The sequence below is a fragment of the Harpia harpyja genome, chromosome 2 (assembly GCF_026419915.1).
Source record: "Harpia harpyja isolate bHarHar1 chromosome 2, bHarHar1 primary haplotype, whole genome shotgun sequence".
In the NCBI taxonomy this organism is placed as follows: Eukaryota; Metazoa; Chordata; class Aves; order Accipitriformes; family Accipitridae; genus Harpia; species Harpia harpyja.
Window position 1 is genome coordinate 3,149,984 of NC_068941.1, and position 22,815 is coordinate 3,172,798.

At 42.4% G+C, this 22,815-nt stretch overlaps 1 protein-coding gene across 1 annotated transcript in view; it reads left to right on the forward strand.

Moving 5' to 3' along the window:
- FRAS1 (Fraser extracellular matrix complex subunit 1) overlaps positions 1–22,815 on the forward strand; it is a 174,585-nt gene that overhangs the window by 51,628 nt on the left and 100,142 nt on the right. The window contains exons 3-9 of the mRNA XM_052812807.1: positions 9,413–9,520; positions 12,633–12,725; positions 14,624–14,783; positions 15,379–15,512; positions 18,296–18,379; positions 19,008–19,109; positions 19,213–19,404. Coding sequence (XP_052668767.1) covers positions 9,413–9,520; positions 12,633–12,725; positions 14,624–14,783; positions 15,379–15,512; positions 18,296–18,379; positions 19,008–19,109; positions 19,213–19,404 — 873 coding nt within the window. The remainder of the gene's footprint in view (positions 1–9,412; positions 9,521–12,632; positions 12,726–14,623; positions 14,784–15,378; positions 15,513–18,295; positions 18,380–19,007; positions 19,110–19,212; positions 19,405–22,815) is intronic.

Genomic DNA, 22,815 nt, shown 5'->3' on the forward strand with positions numbered 1-22,815 from the left:
GTATAAGAAAATGGAAGAAAAAACCCACTTTCTTGTTTAACAATCACCTCCCCTGGGTGCACTTTCCGAGCTTATTGCAGCAAAGGCATGTGCACGAGGGGTTTGTTCATGGCCCGATGGCATCAGCGGGGTCAGGCATGGATCAGCAGCACTGCCATTTCTTGGCTGGCTCAGTTGAGCCACCACGGCGTCGGCTCCATTTCAGGCCTTAAGATCAGAGCACATGATGCCAAATGCTGGAGAAGGGTGTAAGAAAGGCTGGTCCCCATGCCAGGGAATTTGCGGTCCAGACAGACACAGGACACGAAGGGCAGTGCAAGCATGGAGAAGGGAAACATCTTGCCTGAGATCTCAGTAGTCATCTGCAGAAACCGGCATCGAGTGTAGGTCTTCTAGGTTTTTCTCTTTCTTCTCTTTTTTTGCTCCTCTCCTGCCCTAAGCTGCCGACTGAGGAAAATCCCTGTTCTCTGCAAGGATCCGGTGTGTTATCATACCATTTATTTGCCTGAACCCTGTTTTTGTCCCTTTTTCATAACAGCACGGTGCAGGCTTTAGTTCTTCACAAGGGAGATACTTTTTTTCGCTCCCTTTGTTATTAAGCGCTAAAACCTTGCTGTAAGATGTCGATGCTTAAAGTTTACAGGAGTTCAAGGGGAGACTGGACAAATTCACATAGGAGAAAGCCATGAGAATTATTAAAAGCAGAAACACAACTTCTGACTTGGGGAGTCACTGAACTGTAAACTGCGTGGAGGGTTTTTTTGGAAGAAGTATCATTTTCTCTATTTGTATTCTCAGCTGCCTGATTTTGGCTGTTGTCAAAAGCAAGCTCCTGGGCAAAATGGATGTTCGCTCTCACTGTGTGCAGTGGTGTTAAAATTGCAACCCATTCCCTTCTGGTAATTGTTTTTACTATTAGTTGTTCGCTGTGTCCTTTTATAGATGGACTTCAGTGTCTGAAGAAATTTTGCGAAGAAGCTGCAAGCTGTTTTGGGCAAGGTTTTCCTGCTCCTGCCACCTTGTTGATGCTTAAGAAAATGTTCTTCAAACAAGTCGAGAAAAAATGGAGCTGTGCAAAAATGACTCACCATAAGCATTCACACTTTTGATTTCTCAACCCCTCGTAACACTGTTTTAAGAGCAGAGTGTGTTGTCCATGGTGAGGTGGTCAGAGGCACTGGGTGCTTTACTCCGGTGATGCTGTATGGTTTGGGGTGTGGGTTTTCTTACCTGAGGCTTCATGGTATCAAAGTGTGAAACAACTGTGTATTGCCAGATACCACTGGTTTCTGTGAGGTCTCTTGTGTTTGATTAGATAAGAGGTGTCTTATTGTTAATGTCCTGGAAAGAGGAAAACATTTCTGATTTCAATTCAAAAGGAAAGAAGGAGGAAACCAAGTTCCTGCTTGTGTTGACTGTAGGTAAAAGCTTAAAAATGGAACCAACTTTGTATCCTCCAGGCCTCAGGAGAAAGCCAATCTTCTAGTTTGCGGGACGTTGTTAAAATTGTGGGGTTTAATCTTTTTTTTTTCTTTCAAAATTCTCTATTGGTTTACAGAGGGATGTTGAATACAAGTTATACTTTTATTCAAGAGGGAAAGAGGGCTTGATTACACGGAAGGAAGTATAGTCTTTAGGCTCTCTCTGGTTGGGGTAATGTTTTCAAGTTGTGTATGTGCCCAGATAATAAAACTGAACGCAGTGCTGAGAGAGAAACTCAAAACTTTTTATACTCCTTTCTCCTCCACTTCTTCTCATGCTGATTTTATAACTGGGTTTAAAGTTCTTTGTTTTTACAACATAACCATAAACATAATTTAAAATTACTGCTGCCACAGAAGAGATGAAATACAAAATATGACAGCTGGAAAAGTTAAGTGCTTGGATGTTGCTTAGGTTTTGGACAGAAGTGTGGAAGGGGGGAACGCGTGTGAGAGAGAACGAGAGCAAGTGTTAGTGTGATGTTCCAAGTATCCATTATTTATTGGTGCTAGTATTGACCACATGCTTAACATACTGTCTGACATTTTCAAGCTTGTGTCACATATCTGCATATATAAATGTAGAAGGAATTTAAAACAGAATTGGAGCAGAAAACTCTAAATGATACCATTTTCTAAAAGTCAGTCTGTTGAGGTTCTGGATGTTTTTTAATAGATACATGGAACGAGTGCAGCACTAATCTCTTTCTGGCAATGGTAGTCCTCTATGCAGGGACCAAGGAAATAATTATTAATTTCAGTGTATTCGAGCAGTTTATCCTTTTTCCTTTAAAGCTAAGGGTTAAAAAGAATGGACAAAACCCCTTTCTTTCAGTGATAAAAACTGGGCTGCGATCTACTAGGTCTAAAAACTTAGTGTGATGCAACTATGTTACCTTTAATTATTGCTCTTAAATGCAAAATGTTCTCCTAAAATTATTTCCCTTAAATACTCATCACAGAGGAAGTTATTTAACTAATAAAGATTACTTTAAAGATAGTACTGCTGTTTATTTTTCATTATAGAAGTGTTGATATCAATTGATTAGAAAGGGGGAGGAATGTGTAAGAATCGGAACAGAAATGTGGTAAACTACAGTCCCTGAAGTTGATTATAGGTAGCGGTGTTTCTTCCAGTCAGGAAAAGAACGAAGTGCGATGTTTAGTGTAAAGGATATTTGACTACAGATGAATCTACTTTAACAGTGACCAACCAAAAGGCATTAACCTTTATAGAGGAACACTGCTGCAGAAAAACAATTGACCTGTTGGTCTAAATAAAGATTTCTGTATGCTGATTTAAATCATGATTAGAACTAATGATTTTTAAAAGTTGTTTTAATTCATCTACCCTGTTGGCTCTGTGCACTCGATTCATTTGAGCCCTTTCCTAGTGACTGCTTTTGTGTCTGTATGAAAGATAGGATAAAGTTTACAACAGCACCAAAGTGATTGAAGAATAACTTAGAATATCCAAGTCTTCCCATCCCTGAAATAGCTTAGGACTGATGGGAAATTTTATTTGTAGACTCTTGATTTTTACAAGGTGGGTACAACTGGTGAAAGACTTAACAGAAAATGTGGAAAAGCATCAGACTAATGAACCATGAAAACAGTACCTAGTTTTAATTTGTGTAACTTTTTAATTCCCTAGTTGGAAGAAGGGGAAAAATAGTTCCTGATTCCTGAACCAGTGCCTTCCTGTTAATGTATTGTTAATAAAGCTGTACACTCTGCCTTATCTGCTCTGCTCTCTCCTAGGAGTGTAGGGCTACAAATGTTTCTACTGAGATGAGCTGAATTTCTATTTGGTTTCAGAGACCGAGCCATTCCTATGTTCTTCTGCTTGTGAGCGTGCTGGAATAAACCCATTAAAAGCCTGTTTTCAAGGGGTTTTTATTATATGCGAGCCCATATCAGATTTGAAAACATACTCGGCAGCGGCAACAGCTCCCTATTGCAAAAGATAAAACATAAAGTCTAAACCCAAATGGACACTAGGAATCCTTTATGTGTCTCTGAATTACTTTCATCTCTTCATCACTCCATTAATGGATATCCCCACAGACCACGTAGCGCTCGCTCAGCTTCCCTTACATTTGGGTTTATTCTGCCAATTGCTTGGTATTGTCAGCTAATTGGAGTGGAAATGATAAATGAAAGCGGTGTTATTGAGCTGCCAAGTCTCCTCACTTGGCAGCTGGTGGGTGATGCTGGTAATTGTTACCAAAAGTGTAATTGCTCCGGGCTCTGCCTACAATTTCAACAAAGCAGCCTGGTATTCCTCCTCCGAGACATCCGATACCTGCCTTTCCTCAGTTATCTCCGGCAGAGGACGACTTGTGAAGTAAATCCAACCTGGTGCTGATGTCGGGGAGCGCTCAGGCTGGGTGCTGTGTTGGTGCATCGTTCCCAGCGGAGCGGCACCCCCCGTCCCCGTGGTGTGGCCTCCTCGCTCCCCAAAGCGAGAGTGCCGCCCTCGCATGCCTCTGGCAGCCTGGGGACAGAGCAGCCCCTTTGAAAGTTAATTGCATGAGTTTTAGTGGTTTCTCATAAAAGCAGGAACGGTAATTAGTAGGGTACGTGATAATAACAACTGCCTCGTTTTCGGCATGATGGTAAAAATTTTAAGCTTGATTCCTGGCTAATATTAAGGCTTCGGCTGTAGACTGTTGTTTTCGCCCTGCTTAGTAATTGCAGCAATACCACCAACCAGATGACCGGCTTTACAAGTCTGGCGTGCTACAGAGGACAGTCCAGCATCCAGTGACATTTTATGGATTGACTGAATATTTTCATGAAGCCGTAAGAAATGGAAAGGGGGCTGGGGGGAGGACACAAACCAGCTGCTGTATGCTTCTTATTTCCACAGTCACTGCACCAGAATAGAGCATGGATTGTTATCTAGTGTGATGATATCCCATGTTAAGCAGCATCTGATCAAATTACGGAGGCTTTTTATGTATTAATAGCAGACTCCGATTATTTTTGATTTGTTGGGTGGTTTTTTTGCTGAGGTACAGGAGGAACAGGTGCAGCTATATGAAGTTATGACAGCCAGTCGAAAAAGCCATGGTCAAAGAGATTTAGGTCTTTCTGTGCTCCAGTTAATATGATAGTGTGGCAACAGCAAACCAGCTGTGCTGGGCTCCCACTTCTGCACTGTGTCTGCTCTTTGTCTCTTTAGCTTATCTTTTGATTCAACCCTCCTTTGCTTTTACTGCTGGTTGCTTTCTTGCCTCCTTCTCATCTTAGCCTTTTCTTAATGTGCAGCTCCTTTTCTCTCTCCCCTACCTTTTTCTAAATCCTCATCAGTATTCTCCAAACAGAGTACGAGCTTGCACTGTGCTCCTGTGTCTTGGGTTTTATTTCATTTTGTCTTGTGTCTGGGTGCCTGCAAGCTCTAAAGCTTTGTGAGCATATCTTGCTTTTTTGGCCCGTTCCGCAAACCAACCAAGTAATGTAGATATCTCTTCTTGCAGCATGGCATTTTAAAATTCAGTTGAATTAGGTATCATTTCTTCTTTTGATGTAGGGAAATCCGAAGAATTAATAAATTATAATGGCACTACTTGGCGCTTAAGGAGTGCTTTCCATCTTCAAAGTGCTCTGTGCGCAGTATTTCATTATTTATACTGTTAATTATATTAGTACTTGTAAGGAAAAAGCCCCTTAAATTGTCGTTGATAAAAGTACACTCTTAACAGGATGGAATTCAGTGCTTAAATTGTAGCAGCTAATTTGTCCACTGAGGTACAGTGCCTTGGAGAAGATGTAAGGCGGATTTACAGCAGTTCTTCAAGTGTCTACCAAAAAGTCTTGCTTTGTGTTTAAAACAGTAATACCTGGGAGCTTTAAAGTGTCTTTGCAAGTGCTGGATGAATCGTAACAAAGCCTTACAGCATGCAGGACAGGTAGGTGGGATCCTGATCCGTGTTTTGGAGCTGGTTCCTATCTGCAGAGTGACTTTGGAGACTTTCTTACAATGCTGGGGCTTCTGTGTCACTTCTGAACATGTTAGCCTAGCTTGAGTGAACCAAGGCCTCACAGTTAGCTAAGGGCAAAACTGGGAAGAACAGTCTTAAGCTGTTAGCCCATGTTTGGTTGCCTTAGCGATAGTCACATTTAAAATGAAAGAAACAAAAAGAATAATTAAAATACTAGCAGTCTGCGTTCTCCAGGTCATAAGAGCTCTAAATACGTACCAATAAATCTTTTTATGCTTTTCTGTATTAGCAGCTGTCAGCTACAGACTTCCATGTAAATGGGGAACTAATTAAATTTAGTTTGAAATGTGAACCTAAAATAGTCAGCACCCAGGTATAGCACCAAAAGTAATTGTTGCAATAACCTCCTCATTCTTTTATGTATTTCCACCATGCGTATGAAGTACAAGTGCTGCTTTTTTCTCCCATCTCAAAGGAATTAAATGGCCTTGCACTTCAAATGGCTCATAGCCAGAGCATTGCATTTTGCTCAATTTACTGTGACTGTAATGTTCACACATTTGGTAGCATTATAGAGAATAAACCCCACACTTTTCTGTAGAGAAATTGGTAAACTTAATTGTCGCCGGACTTTTCAAATTTGAGTTTAGGTCTGTTGCTCCATAGCTGGGAATCTTAAGCTAAATATTGAACTGTTAGAAGAGCTGAACGCTGAGACCTGCAAACTGCGTGGAAGACTCTCATATCCAAAAAAATCAAGTAATAGTTTCCTGACTATTAACTAGATTCTGAATTCTTAAAACCTCTGCAGAGCCATATCGGTTTTGATCTGATACCTGGCAAATGGAAATCACTGGTGCGTGCAGATGCTTCCAGGCATCTACTGTGTAGATTTAGAGCAAGCTGATTTGAGCCCACAGATAGGATCCAGCCTGCTTAGACTGTAATACAAAATAGGGGAGGGAGAAGACCAAAGAGAGAGTTTTCTTATCAGAAACTTGAGCACTTAAGTCTCAAGATGTGGGTAAGGGTGGCTCTGTGCTGACCTCTTGCCATGCGAGTCCTTTGGCTATTATTCCACCATGGAAATATTTCTTTTTCTTTTTTTTTAATAAAGGAGAGAGGCCACAGGGTGAAGGTTTAGGAGAGCCAAGCGACGAGGCACTAAATCTGCTCTCTCCCTTTCTGTTCCCTGTGCCCAGTGCTTACCCAGTGGCTGGCTTCTGAGACAGCACCCTCACCCTGCAGTGAGCTGAGTGGGTTTGAAAATGCAGACTGCTTTTCACTGTTGACATCCCTCTCGCACAGATTTTCTCCTTTGCCATCCACTGTTTTGGGATTCTCCTTCCAGCTGGAAACAAACAAGCAAAGGAATAAATCAATAGACATATCAAATGGTTTTATCAAGCAGTTTAAATGTCACTTTTTGCCAGTGGAAAGATATTAGGAGTTCTGGGTATTATCATGGTTTTAGGAGTCTTAGGATGGATCCTAATGTGATAAAGCTTTGTTAAAGAGAGTAGAATGAGTTAACTACGGCATGTATGTTAGCTAAAGCTTGGCACACACATTACTTAACCTGAATTTATTTTGTAACTGTACCGTAAATCTGTTGGCAGAGACGAAGTCAAGGTTTCCGTTCTACAGCCACAGCCGTGTGTATGCGAGAGGAGAACCAGCTGTATTACCGGAGCAGAAATTTCTCTCTCTCTCTTTGTCTTGCTATCTTGCCCCAAGGGGCTGTACACTTACTGCCATCTCTTGATGTTACTAATGTTAGTGTTGCCACCATTATTACATTAACAGAGAATCTCCCTAAATTTCCAGTGCCGCCAGAGTGTTTGTTACCTGTGCATGAACTTTGCAACGAGAGAAGAGCACAGTTTGATATGAATGAAATGCTTTCGTAAAGCAGTGAAGAGACACAAGGATTTGTTAGCAGTATTTCTGGTTACCCCACTGTTTGTAGGTTTGCGCTCTTGATCCAGTGTCATAGAGTAAGCCATTCTGTTTTGACAAAGAGCACCGTTTCAGAGGGGAGGCAACTGGCCTCTTCTACTGGACAGTCAGCCCTGGATGCAGGGTGGGTCGAAGAAGAGAGAGCCTCTGCCAGTGCCCTCTTTCAGTCACTCAGGTGTGGTGAAACCTTGTCAGACACCTCTGAATCGCCTCTCCCCGTGGCTCGTGCAGGCTGGCCTGTAATACATCATACTAACTTTTCAGAAGAGCGCAGCACCTGACAGCTTCTGCGTAAGTGCCTGAGCAAGTGGCCAGATTTTTCAAGATTTTTTTTCTCTCATTAAGCAGTCTAATGGACCTTTAAGGCACATTTCAGTGTTTTATCATTATGTTTAACAGTTTTAGTAGTTAGCCCTAAATGTGTTCTCAGTAGTAAAATGTTAATCATCTTTTCGTATCTTAATTTGCCTAAGTCATACTTTACACTGTGAGTAAATTGACTTATTGGAGTAAATCACGACATCATGTAAATTATTAGCAAAGTCTGGTCTTCTTTCAAATCAATTAAAAATGAGGCTTAATGGCTTGGATAGCGGCTGCCTGTACTACACAGGAAAATTTCCTGTACGGCGTAAATTTAGCCTAGTGTGCGCACGGTGGTTGTCTGATGGAAAAGAGTTGTTCAGATGAGACACTGATCTTCCTCTTTCCATTTTCTTTTGGTGGATTTAACTGAAGGCTTTTAAAAACAGATAATTAAATATGAACGTAGCAATTGTATCTTTCAGATTACTGCAGTACGTAGTTACTGGTTGCTTTTTTAAACTGCCAGAGAAAGGATACTTGGCACGGGTGAAGTGACACTGCAGAGGAGCTGTGGGCAGGCAAGACATTTTCATAGGAAGGGGGGTGACGGGCAGACTTGGCTGCTTCTCTGGGATGCTGCTGATGCTGTTTGATATCAGGATGGCTGGAAGTCAGCGTTCAGGAGTAAAGAGAAAGGCGGCTTTGTTTTCCAAGCATCCTACCGAAAGTAATGAGTCCCAAGTGACTGCTCAGACCTTGGAGACACTGGCAGGAGGGAAGGAGAAGTCTGGCAAGTGTCCAAGCAACTGGATGAGGGCTTGAGCTGCCTTATGAAAGCATGGTGGCGGCGTGGGATCATGACCTCAGTGCGGAGGGAATGGAAAAGGGGTCAAGCAGGGGTGGTGAAAACCCTTGCGAATTAGCTGTGGGTGTTCCAGTTGGGTGCACTGATCGAGTGGTGATGACAGCTGTTTCCAAATCTGTTGGACCATCTGCTTGGTCAGAGTCCCCTTCATGACGTTTGGGAATAAACGTGACCAGGTAGAGCCTGTGCATACCTGGCCATGCATTCAGCATTTTTGACTAAATCAGTTTAATTGCACCTTAGGCTCTTCAGACCTTTCCTTCCATCTTATAGCCTAACGTAACGTGCACAGTTTACATCATGGTTTTGATGCAAGAACTTTTTCTTCCTGTGATCCTGCAGACTCAAAATTTTCAATGTTATGTTCAACAGCTCATTTGGATTCAAGCATGTCAATAGTTACCTGCATTTCCCATCAGCTCATGGGGTGCTGTATGGTGCCGCAGCTGTCTGTCCAGGAGTGGATTAGCCTCAAGGCTACCTCAGCTGCCTCAGCACAGGCTGTGATCACAACAGTAGCCGCATTTTGGACAGTCTGAACTTGATTATAGAGAAGTTTCCCAGAGATGCTGTAATCACCTTGAGGTTATTGGAGATTATGTCCTATGGATTATCTTGCCATTGGAGCTGATAACTTGCCGCGCATGTCCTTGTCTTTCAACTGCATATTTGAAGTGATTGAACAAATAGTACCGAAGTTGTGCCTGATAAGCGTGTGGGAGGCGGGGGTGGTCTGTTGCAGACTTCACTCTTCCAGTCTGTCTCTATTGAGTTACTTGAGCCATTTGCTGTTGCATAAAATACCACACGCCTTGTGCTGTATGGTCTAATTTAAAACTTATGTTTATTTGCAGAATAACACCATTTGGAAGCCAGATTCTTGCCAAGACTGCCGTTGCCACAGCAATATTGTCACCTGTGAACGTACCGTCTGCAAACACCTTCAGTGTGACTTTCAGAAGGTAAGGGGCTGCAACTGTCCAAATGCCAGCTGACCCGTTCTGTGTGGTAAGAGAAACGTCAGGTCACTCTGGAGTTCCCAGCCTTCGCCTGCTTTAAACCCCTGGAATAGTTATGTCAAAATGCTTGCTTGTGTCCGCCACACTGTGTTACATGTGAAGGTACGGTGGGAGCCTCTTGTATCAAGAGGGACACAAAAAGAGGATGCAGTGTGAGGTGTTTCCCTGGAGGAACTGGCAGGGGTGAGCTGGTTGCTTATCTTTGTGACAGCTGCCGTATCAACCTTCTGGGCTCAGCTGCCTCCCTGCAGCTCCCTTTGAACCTGAGGGTCTGATTCACGGCAGGATTTGAGGGAAGCAAGAGGGAGCAGCGAAATCCCATTTCGCCTCACAAGCTGTGTGTGACTGCCCAGGGTCAGGCACAGTCTCCGTGCCCTTTCACTTCTCCTTGACGCAAGCCTGTGCAAGAAACACACAGGCAAAACCCAGTGTGCGAAGCCTTTGTCTCCTTCGCCACTCTACAGCCAGAGGCTTGGTGTTGGAACAGCTTGCAGGCTGCCTGTGCTCCAGGGGCGGTCTGGTCCCCAAAGGAAGCCCCTGAACTGGGTTCAGACCTCCCAGCATGAGACCAGCTTCCAGTCACCTTTCATTTGAACGTGGAGCTGGGTCTCCCTCAAACATGCAGGTGGATGCTTTCCACTCTGATGAACAACAACAGAGCTGAGATTGTCTGTCTTTCAGTTTCTTCTGCCTTGTGATGGTTGTTGAGCTTTCATTGTCTGCTGTTTATCTTTCTCTGTCTGAGCCTTCATTAATGGTTACAGGTAATTGGCCATGGAATTGATCTTGCATTAGCATCTGGATTACTGGGGTAGTATGCATGAATGACAATGAAAATTAGTGTCTTAAAGAGGCACTGCCAATATAATTATATGGCTTTATGAAGCAGGTTAAAATGTTTTCCAATATGACATCATTAACAAGGAAATAATTTTGATTCTTACTGGTTTTCCCCATTATTATCACTGTGTATTGATTAAAACAAGACCGAACTATTAGGAATTTCTGTGTTAAAGAGGAGAGAAATAAAAAAAGGGTGCTGTCATGTCACACCTAATAATGAGTGGGCTAGATAAGATGATGTTGTTCGTTTTTAAAAATAGGATAAATGAAAAAGTGGCAACTTTAAAGCTCATAAAGGAAAATAGATTTATAGTGTGAAATGAATCTGTGTGACTCCTTGATGTGGGTAATCTTCAAGACAAAAGAGTTTAAGTGTTCCATAAAGGTCTGGCTATTTAAATGTTAGAAAGGATCATCAAAGATCGAAGAAGAAAAAAATCCGATCATCCTTCAAGCATAAACCAACCACTGATGAACAGGGTCAGAAATCACCATCCCCCTCCATGGTTTATTTCTTATCTGCTTATTATGAGATTTATGCTAATATTGCTGATCTTGTTTACAGCAACAAGGCATAAACAAAACCAGGCAGTGTCTGCAAAAAGCATACCCAGTGGTGTTCTAAACATTTGTATGTAAAACCTACTGCTGTGCATACTGAATGTTTTGAGTAGGCGGAAAATCAGCAAATGCTATTTCTGTTGTGTGAATCAAAACAAACCCAACAACCAAGAACAGTTTCTCCACAGCAGGATCACAGTTGAATGGGGTTTAATGGTTTAAGCTAAATGAAATACTTAATTTTGTTTCCCACCTCCTAAAAACCATGACATTGAAAGAAACCTTGAAGTGAGAAACTTTTTTTTGTTTGAAAAACCAAAATGTTTCTTTTAGAAAACAGAGAAAGAGAACTTGTGAGATTTCAAATGGTTCTGGTTGCTTTTATCATACAAAAAATAAAGAGGTGAAAGGTAAGACAATTTTTTGGCATCGCAGTGCCTTCATTTTTTATTATAACAAAACAAATAATGACTCCCTTCTGAGCGGGAATCCCTCAGACGTTGGCCATACCCTTTCAAAGAGGAAAGGATGGAGTATGTCTCCTGAGAAACACCTTTGCAATATTTTGAAGAAGGTGACCTCGTGGATAAAATGTTTCTACATTTCACTTCCTGAACCTGACATGTTCTTTCCTGGTTTTGGTTTTGTGTCCTCTCTGTCTCCAGCTACATGCTCACATCACTAAAATTGTTTGGTCCTTTTTTGTTACTAGCTGTGGGAGGAAAATACTGAGATCAGTGGTACCTCATGTGGAGCCGGGGGCCCTCGTGCAGTTGCCATCAGTGACAGACACCCTTGCAAAATAAGATCTTCCCGCAGCTGATGCTGTCCTGTCTGTGGGGCACTGTGCCAGGCCTGGGGTGTTTAACGTGCAGCTAGGAGGAACATGAAAGCAATGCTTGGGAGAGTCCGCGGAGACATTTTCAGTGACAGCAGTCCATGATCCTTCCCAGTGTTCGCTCATGTCTTTACTGATGTGTTTTGCCCTTCGTCTGATCAGTTGCTTCCATCGGCGTCATCTTTTTCCCTGCTGCCGAACAGGACGTAGCAAGCGGTCAGCTTGCTGAGCCCCTGGAACATGCAAAGCAAAGTGGTAGCAGCATCACCTGACTGTGCTGTGGTTGGAAGTGGTCAGTACTTTTCAGTTAACTTTAAAGTAGTGTTATTAAAAAAAAGTGGTGATTATTAAGCCAAAGAAATACAGTTAATCGGTACACATTCATTCTGCCTGCCACCTGCGCTTCTGTTAGACTAAGATCCATTCTGTACATGTAGAAAACGATCCATTGAAAAATTACATCTATACCACGTTTCTCAGAGGTCTTTCAGTGAGTAATCTTGGCTTTTGTCTTGAACAAGTGCTTTCTACTTATTCTTTGTTCTGGTTTGAAAACTAGTCTGGCTGGGGACTTCCTAATTGCACTGTTAGGTAAATTCCCCTACTGTTGTTTTGATGGTAGAATGTCAAATACAGTAAACTGGTGTGCCACCTCTCAACAAAGGGATCTAGTGTAGCAGCGTTATGTATTTCACTTAATATGTTTCCTCTCTAAACTGAGAGCACTGCGTCCAGCAAGGCCCCGTGTCCCTACCTTCCCATTAAAGTCTCTATTTCATGTGAACTTCTTATTGAACTCTTGTATCTTTTTAGGGAGAAGTGTTCCAAATAGCCCCCAACAAGTGCTGCCCTGAGTGTGCCTCCCAAGCTGAAGGATTTTGCCAGCATGAAGGACAGATACACAGCGTGAGTGCTCTGTCATGTTCCTTGGCAGTGGCAATCCTTTCCAGTTTTTAGCTCTCTGTTTGGTTCATGTCAGTGAAGGATGCTTAGCTGCTGTGCGGGAGAAGGATGGTTCATTGGGCTTATATTCTGTCATTGTCAGATAATGTAATACAATGGGAGTTTGGTCGGCAGGGTTTGCAAAAAGGGAATGTCGCTGAGCAATAGTGTGTCCTGCTTGGCTTAAAGGGAGAAAGTTTCCTACTCATTCATTCACTTTACTGTTTCTATGGATGATTGAGACAATATAGTAATGTTAGGAGGGGAGCAAAGCACATTGAACTTGACATATTAGCTATCCTGAAAGAAGGCTTTTCTCTCAGGAGCCATCTATGCTGGTAGAGATTGATTGCTGTTGTGTGGCCTGGGTTACGTATTTTGTAATCTTGAATTATTCAAGAAGCAGGTTCCAGGATGTGGTTTCACCTAGGGGGGCTGAAAGGCCAAAACAATAAGAGTAAGTGTCTACGGATAAAGAAAAAACAAAGATTCATGGGTAGTAGTTAATGAATCATGTCCAACAATAGGCAAATGTGGAAAAATAGCTTAACAGTGAGCCCAAGTCCTACATCTGGTCTCTTACAGACTTTTCTGCTTGACAAGAGGCAAGTCAGGTCCAAATATTAAGAAATATGCTAAAATGCCCAGATAGATTTGAATATCTGGACCTTACACTCTACACCTGAGATGGATGTTCTAACCCTCTGTTTCAGCGTGAGGCATGAGCAGCATGAATCTAAGAGCTAGGCAAAGACTGGAAGAGGAGGGATAGCACATCCATCCTCTTCTCATATGTCTTTTTGCCTGTGATTTGGGTGATACTATATTATATCATATTACACTGTATTTCTTCTTCTTGTTGCTGTTGCTGCATTTTGCTGTGTCGTACTCTTGCTGCAGCTTTTGTCTTTTGGCTCTCTGTAAGCCAGTTCTTTGGGACACAAGTCAGGTGAATAAGTAGTCATCCCCACAGAGGTCACAGGCGTATTTGTACCTATAGACATACGTCACACCCCAGTTCCACTGTGAGGTGGTCATTAAACAATTTTTTTGTCAGTGCAAATCCTGATGGCTGGCACAGATTTCCTGAAGGAAGGAGTTTTCTCTTTTGTCAGTAAGCCACTGTAACGCTTTATGGCTTGACCTTCATTCTACAAGTACCTGGCTGGCAACGCTGGCCCTAGTGGTAGCTCCATCGAAGAAAATTTGTATCCTCTGTTGGCAAGAGCTTTTTTACTCCCTGCCTAATTCAATATCACATGTTTTGTAAAAATTAACATTCTCTATTTGTTGGAGAGTGTTGCCATACACCAACGTGTTTCTTCTTGGGGTCAATTTTTCCTCACCGTGCCTCAGGGTAGAGATATTTGTTTCCACATTAATGAATAAGCAAATCTAATGAGATTTTACTCATAGTGGAGTGCGTTAAGTATGTGGGGTGGGCGGTGTTCACCTGACCACCCTGTGGTCAGGTGTGTGTTGTGGCCCATGTTGAATATTTCTCTAAACTAAACATGTTTCTAAATTTAGAGTTTGCCCTGCAAAAACTGTAGTGGAGAGGAGGTGTATCCAATAGCCTGGGTCTTTGGTGGTGGGTTGCTGCTGGATGCTGCTCTGCAACAGGAAGCGAAATTAGGTTGATCTCCAGGTTTGCTATTTTACTAGTATTAACATACTTTTTGCCCCAGCAGTGCAGGCAGGAGTAAGGTGTACGATGTGGAAAGATTGACTGGGCCTGCAAAAGAGTAAAGTTAACACTAGTGTAAGGGGGCTTAAAAGGGAGAAGATATATTTACAGGTCTCGTTGGCAGCTGGATTCATGCATGTGTTTTCTGTGCCTTTGGTTGTGTTGTGCACTGCAGCATGGCATGCAGTGGTCCAGCTCTGGATGTGTCCGGTGCTCCTGTGCCCACGGGAAGGTGAACTGCACCCCCATGGTTTGCCCAACCCTCAGTTGTGGACGAGGGGAGCTGCAATACACTGCTCAGGGATCCTGCTGTCCCAAATGTGTGGGCCATGGCGGTGAGTATTGGATGTGAATGGAGCACTGTCTGGCTTCGTTGATCCGAGCAGTAGGTCACTGGAAATCTCCTTTTAGTCCCAAATCTGGAAAGCTTTTCTTTTCTTGGTCAGTTCTGTTGGGAAGACACTGGCATCAAGTGTGTCTCTTAATTCTCTTTCTGTCCTGCTACCATATTTACATTTTTAACGGCTTCACCCATAGGCCAAGAGGAAGTGATAAGCTTTAAGCGGTGAGCAGATGTGCCTAATACGTTCTTGTTTTGGAGATTAAAATCTGGAAAAAAAGGTGGAGATATTTCCTATGTACTGAGGGTACCTTTGGCACTTGCAGAGTTGGGACTGCAAGTTCCAAAAATGCCTGAGCTATTGGATACCTTTTCTCATAGAAGTCCAGTGGGAGAAGTGCATCCAGAGGTCTTGGTTCACAAGTCTAAAGCCTTTGAAAACTGATGGAATTGTTACTGTCATTACCTGCTTAGACAAACCAGAATTTTGAATTCTGAGATGCACAAAATCTGTGTTTTAATTATGGGTGACGGAAAGGCATTAAAGGGCATTGGAAAAGAAAATTACTCATTGTTTTCATATCTCTTAGAGCCTTGCTCCTTTGATGGACGCTTGTTCCAGGATGGTGAGGACTGGCGCCTTGGTCGGTGCTCCAAATGCGTCTGCAGGGACGGCGTGACTCAGTGCTTCACGGCTTCCTGCCAGCCTCTACTGTGCAGCCAGGTCAGGACCCATCTTCTGGGGGACATTACTCATGACTGTCCTCTTTCCCTTGGCAAGGTGCATTTCTCATGCAGATGTACAAATGAGCAGGCAAATCTTCTGTGTCAACAGTGGGCGATTTGGAAAAGGGAGTTTTGATGTGTGGAAGTGATGTGGAGTGACGGTTAAGTCTGTCAGTATACACGTGCTGTCTGTCTCTTCCTTAATATCTTCCTTCCCCACCATTTAACTCTTATTACGCTTTTGCTGGCTAATTAAGCACAAATAATGTCTAAAGAAACTGCTTTTTTTTTTTCTATACTAAAAAAATTATGTCGAGTTGATCAGGAAATGTTTTTGTTTCTGTGAGGGAAGGAATGAAAACACAAGATTTTTAATGGGAATTTATCTTTACAAATTTCAGTGTTTGGTTTGCAGCTGAAAAGTTTGGTTTGCAGGTCTTGTTTACTTCTTTTTCACAAGAACTCAAGAAATACAGTTGAAGGTAGTCAAATGCAGATGAAGTTCCCTGTTGACTTAAAGAGTTTAGAAATACAAGATAACTTCAGCTGAAAGAAAAGTCTCAGAGTACTATTCCTCACGTGTGCTTGTGTTTAGAAATCAATACAACCAGTAAGATAAGTTAGGCAAGCTCAAGTAGTGACTCACGGATTTAGTCCACTTGAGAGATCTGGGACAGTTCTGTCTCCAGGGTCCTTGCTGTGGACAAATGATGTGTTCTTAGCACTTATGCAGTGATCAACCCAACCAAAACACTGCAAGATTATATACAGTGTTAACACAGGGGCTAGTAAAGGCAGCAAACTATGCACGGTGCTCCACAGTCTATACAAGTGACTCATTTTTTTAAATTCTTGTTATTATATTGGAAGTGCTTCAGGGTGTGACTATGCTCTTTGGATTTCTTTTCATTGGGCCCATTGTACTAGTTTTCTTGGGCATCTTGGAGTACTCTTTTACAACAGCATGCCATGCTAAGGAAATGCAGGAACTGGCTCCCTGGAAATCCCTCTTTCTGACCTTGACTTTACATTTTAGGGGCTGCCATTTCCCAAATATTTTTTTATCTATTACCACACTGCAATGATGAATGCAGAAGCTCCCTTGAAATGTGTGCTCTGGCCGAGGACACTTCCCTGTAGCACTGAGAAAAACAAAAGCAGTAGTCATAAACTTTTTTTCCTGTTGATGCTTACCCAGCTTTCTATTACTGGACCAGATGTTTGTGCAATTAACACTTTTTTTTTTTTTTATTTTTTGGATAGAAGGAAAGCCCACCTGTTTCTGTGCATGCTAATAGTGTTTTGCTTTATCCTGAGATACTCAATTAGTATTTGTTGACTAAGTACTGTGCATTAAAACAAATTTATGCCTGCTTTAGATTCCTCCTTTCCCACTCCAAATGGACTGATGTTGCCTGCTGACTGATTGCACTAATGTTTAATCAGCTAATCATTAGGATTTAATTTGTGGAAACAGAAATGACTGTGTTGTTGCTGTGATGTATCTGAGAATAATTGGCTGAGAGCATCCAAGTTAATGCAGCAGAAAGCCAATTCTGATGGTGTTCCAGATATTTTCTACCAAGGTGCGCGATGGAAGGGGCATTAGCAGGATGTGCAAGGATCCTGTTCTGCTCTCAGTCATACCTAACATTTTCCTGCATGTGCCTTTATCTCTGTCACTTTCTTCATTCTCCAGTCCCTGTCAAAAGCAAATACATAAATTCTCCCAATATTAAACTCTCATCTTCCGTCTTTCACATAACCGTGCACTTCCCTGGTTGCTGAGGGAGAGGAACTTCAGAAATGCTTGTTGCATGCAGGACTATACCTGAATGTCCCACCACATATCCCACCAAAATCCATGAAGAGTTCTTTTAACTCTGCTGGGAAATCTGTTGTTGATAACTTTTATACAAAACCTTCCACTCTTTCTTTTAAAGCTAGTGATTTGACTAACAAAGCAGATGAGAGAATTGTACTTGGCATTTCTACACTACTTTCAGTCCATAAGTCAGTCTTCTGGTCATCCTGATGTGGCTGGAGGGAGGTGCTGGTGAACAACATTATTCCAAATCATTGGATGTACGTGAAATTGTAGCAGGGGAATTACAGACACGTTTTGGATGGATAAAGTTGCGGCATGCAGAAACTGTTATATTGATGTGAAGTGCCAACCTATTCCAATGTGATTTAAATCAGTCACGAAAAAGTTTAAATTAGGATAATCCAGTTTTAAGCATAATTTAACAGCTGTACAGACAATTATGCTGTATAGATTTAAGTAAAACAGTGCAAATGCCTGAGAGATGGCGAGTGTAAATCACACATTCAAAGCCTCAAAATGTGGCAGTACCAGGAAAAAAACACTCTTCTCTCTTCCATCTCATGCTTTAGTGTGCTTGTCTACATAGGTTTATATATACCTTTTTTCCTCTGTATATCTGTATACCTGAATATATATATATATGTACTTTATCTTGTGTGTCTGTCTGTCTGTCTGTCTTTATCTGCATTTATATACCTATCTATGCATTTGGACCTCAATTGCCATCCCAAGAAGCCCAGAAAATGAGGTGAAGGAAATATCTTTCTTTCTAGCTTTCTACAATGATCTCATGCCGTTAAGACTGCCCCCAGATATCGGAGCCAGAATGGAGCCTTGAGTAACTGTGGGTTGTCACACAGATACTACATGCCTTGAATTCCAGGCGGTGGTGCTGAGCTCCGTGTTAACTGTTCATGCTCTTATTTTACTTGTCTCTCCTGCTTTCTGTTTAGGATGAAGTTATGGTTATGTCTCCTGGAAAATGCTGCCCAGAATGTGTTCCAAAGCCCTGCTCAGTGTCAGGAAGAGTGTACCAGGTAACGTTTGACGAGCCACACCAAAAAGCAGTTGTTCACAAGTTCTGGCACATCTCTCTTTCCCTTCTCCCCGACATCTGACTTCTGCCAGCATGGATAGCTTAGTACAACCTTTGCTTTTTTTCTCCCTGGAAAGCCAGAAGAGTTGAAAGAAATTAGGACTAGACAAGAATTTGCTGGCAAGCAGAAAGGAAGTTTGCAGGGTGAAGCAGATTAGGCACTTTCTTTTCACACTTTTTTGAGGAAAGCAGAAAACACTGGCGAAGGTCAAAGTGTTTATAGCTTTCATTGTATCATCTGGAATTAATTTAATGCATTATTTAATGAATGTATGTATGTGGGATTTTCTCTTAATGATTATTTTTTGCTAGTGATAGTAGTTAAGGCCTCACCAATGTCACTAGCTTGCAGTTAATGAGAAATACACATCACAGTGTCATCTAGACCTCATAACACTTCTTCCTCTTTGCTGATCATGAAGAGAGAAGTATTTGTAAAGAAAAGTTTATTATCGGATACAGACATGCAGAAGGAGCCATCATATTCCATAAGCAGCACAGATATCTGGAAAGAATTTGGTTATTTACGAAGAGTGCTTAACAACTGTATACATGTTCTTTTTGAACAGCATGGCGAACAGTGGAAAAAAAATACCTGCACTGCATGTGCATGTCACAGAGGAGAAGTCAGATGTCTGAGAGAGACCTGTGACTCTATTACCTGTGAGAAGGTAGTTAAAAATCATTCACCTCTGATACCCTGGCTCCACCTATCACTGTGCCCATGCCAACGGGTTCAGACAGTCCTGCTCAATGGTTGCTGATGTTTTGTAGGAGGAGAACAAAGTGCAGCGTCCTGGGAAATGCTGTGAGGAGTGTGTGTCTTCCAAGGGAAACTGCTTGTATGATGGCACTATCAGGTACCACAGTGAGATGTGGAATAGTACTCGCTGTGACTTCTGTGTGTGCGATGAAGGGCAAGTCACTTGCCAGGAAGCAGAGTGTGCCAACGTGGAGTGTGCCAAGGTAAGAAGGGTTTTCTTCTTTCAAAATGTATCTGTCCAGTCTTGTGGGGTTTTTTTCCTCCCTTTTTCTTTTTTCTCGGCTGACATCTTGAGATGCTCAGAGGACCTGCCTTTCTCTCGGGGCTTGTTTTGTGCAATTACCTTGAAACCACTTCACAGGAAGGGAGAGTAAACTTTGGATTTTCCATGCAAGTTTGACTGCTCAGTGGGCTTGCATTGTGAAGCAAGCCAGTGTGAATCAGTGACTAATTTAATTTGGATTCCCTCCCACGCTGTTGTCTGCCTGCTATAATGGAGGGTCAGACACCCAGAGGTTTCAGTGATCTCCGGCTTTACCAGGAGCTGAACGTGGGGAGAGACGTATAGGTCAGAAGGAGTTAAGAGCTTAAGAAATGTTCCATTTATCTTCATTCTGTATGCTACAGTGGGCTTCAATAAGGTAGTTGGATATGGAAGTCAGTGTTCGCTTTTCTCCCATTTTTTCCATGCCATTCTTGGCATGAAAGTGAAGCTGGTAAGGTATTTTATTCCCAGTGCTGTTTACTCCAAAACTAACCATCCCCCTCCTGCAGGTTATATCTGCTCTGTAGTGTATGTGCAAAATGCATTACATAGGGCTGAATGCTTCACACACTAACACACACACACACACAGGTGTGCAAATATGTTTTGAATTGCCTTTTTGCAGTGGGATAAGAGTTCTGTGTTGTTTGTCACTGCATCTGTTTTAATTGGAGGGCTAGTACCTGCTTTATACCAACTACTCCACAGTGTCAGTGAAGAGAAGGAAAGCACTTGTAGCCTTCTGAGTTTCCTCTCTCAGTGGCAGTGCTTTTCTGGCAACTCTGCCTGTGTGCTAAATCCTGAGTAGCAGCATCCTTGTGCTGTGTCTGAAGTCCAGCCAAAATCTGGACATAATGGATTCACTGGATTAGATCGTTTTAATGAGTGTTCAAAAAAGTGAGAATCCACACATGGGGTCCCAAATTATGATCATGCAGAGAGGATATATCTAGGAGTAAGAGTGTATGCTTGTTCATCTGAGATTGTGCCTTTTAAATAGCAAAAATGCATTGAGTGTGGGACCCAAACTCTTTGTTACTGGTGTAGTACTGCCGGTGATCATCTGACCTTAAACTGCACGGGGAGATTTTGCTGGGTGGAAAGTCGTGGTTGTCATAAAATCTTGTGCACTTGCATCTGTTTCAGTCAGCTTCCTGCGTGCCTATGGCTGTAAATTGGATCATTTACACTAATGATGATGGCATGCTGTCATGGCTCAGTAGGGAGAATTATTTAATATTCATGCTCATATCTTGGGTACTGACAAAGAATCCATTATTCAGAAAAGGCAGGGATATTTTAGAGAACAGTAGCTGGAGATGTTAACATGTAGGATTCAAAACTGGGGGGTTCAAAAGTGTGCAGCATTATCACTTGGCAGCAATTTTTTGAACTCAGACCCTCAAAGGTAACCACCCATCTAAAAGCCAGAGCTTCTAAAAAAGTGATACTATTTGTCAGAGCATGAACCGCTGCAATTTTGAATTGAACAAAACATGATTGCTAGGAGGACAGGAGGAGGAAGACAGTGTCCTTTGTCGTAGACAAGAGTTACGGTCCCACTTGATAGAAGATATTTGTCCAAGGATTTATTATTCTGCATGGCTTCCCTTAAGATAAACTAGCTTCCTCAAGTCATGTTCAGTCATAGTTTACCTCAGTAATACAAGGTGCGCATTAATTAATTACACTAAAATATTTACTCAAAGACCAAATGAAATATTTTCATTTTCCTTTTTGAGTTGCAGGTCTGTTTTTTAGGCACCTGCATCAATAAATCAGAGCTGATGTGAAGCTAGGAGTGTTTGGATTCATCTCCTCATTAAGGCACTATTAATTTTCTGGTCACATCATCCTATTTAAAAAGTAATGAGGCCACAGATATGAACTGCAAATCCTAGACAGCTCGACATAGTATAGCAGCATTACGTGAGGTTTAGCTTATAAACCCTTTCAAACAAACCTGTCCAGCAACTGCCAAATGAAAGTGTCTGTGGTGATTCTGACCTAATCTTCAAAAAGCCATTTTCAGCAGGTTACCGATGAGCTCGAAATACAAGTTATGTGGCAGGCTGGGTTAGCTATGGCTGTTGAAGTGGATGCGCTCAACCAAAACCACTCCAACTGTCAGAGCATCAAATAATCCTGCTGGAGCACTTGCCAGCACCCCAGCTAAGTAAGCACATGCGTGACGATGTTCAGAGGTGGATGGTTCATGGGTGCTGGCAGGGGATGCTGCAGCCTACCTGAGTAGGCTGGCGATGGAGCATTTCTGCTAGCAGCCCTGCCAGCCCTAGAAACTACAGGATCAGTGAGACAGAGCTTGCAGGGTGCTGCGTGACTACCATACTGCCCGCAAGCTGCAGAAGTCTTTCTGGTATTTAGAAGAAACGGAGCCAGGGGCTTGAGAGTTACGGATGGTGCACGTGGATGTAGGTGTGTACATCATGTTTGAGAGAGATTGCATAAAACTTTTTGTTCTCTCTTCTGCTTCCTAGCCCATCACTGCCTTTCAGTGTTCTCAACCTGAAATATGATGAATCTCTCTTCAGCAAAGCCACAAGTTATCTCATGCAGCCTCTCCCTTTTCTGAGTCTTGGCAGAGCAGCATGGTTGCATTTTTTTGGCTAGGCGAGCCCTGTTCCACGGCTAGTTGTTCTCAGTTTTCCTATAGTGTGTGTTTATGTATGTGGGTGGGGATGTGGGCAGGGATAGGGACAGGAGAGTTTACAGTACATAGTGGTGACATGAGATCCAACCACCGCCTGTGGCATTTGGAAGTAATGATTTAAGAGCAAAAATGTATAGAACCAGCAGAGAGAGATTTAGACTGTGTGTGGTCCTCGATGACTAAGAACCATACGGTTTCTCCTTTCTTACCCATTGTCAGAAATGCGTGAGAGTTGCCAGAGTGGGGCCTGGCTTAGTTGTTCTACCTTGGTGAAACTAACAGCGACCAGTGCTGTTATTGCCCTATCTATGCCTAGAAAGTAATTCACGTACACCGATTAGTGAGCGTGCCAATGTGGCACAGTGAAAAATCTCCTGGAGTGACTGCTGGAAAAGATGTCCGGTTGGTGTAAATCAGCAAAGCTATTTGGTAAACTTGGCACTCAGCTGAATTTTGTGAGCCATCAGAAGAAAGCAGCAACATGCTGAAATGGAAACCGGTGTAAGCTGTGTGATTTCATTGGGTATGTGAGCCCCTTGCAAACATTTAACGAACGGTCATGACTTCTCTGTTTGTCGCAGGTAAATAATCAGCCTGGTTGCGAAGTGAGGAGGATTATGCCCACTGAGATTTGGAATGGGTATTAACACCGACATTTAATGGGCATAGATTAAACAA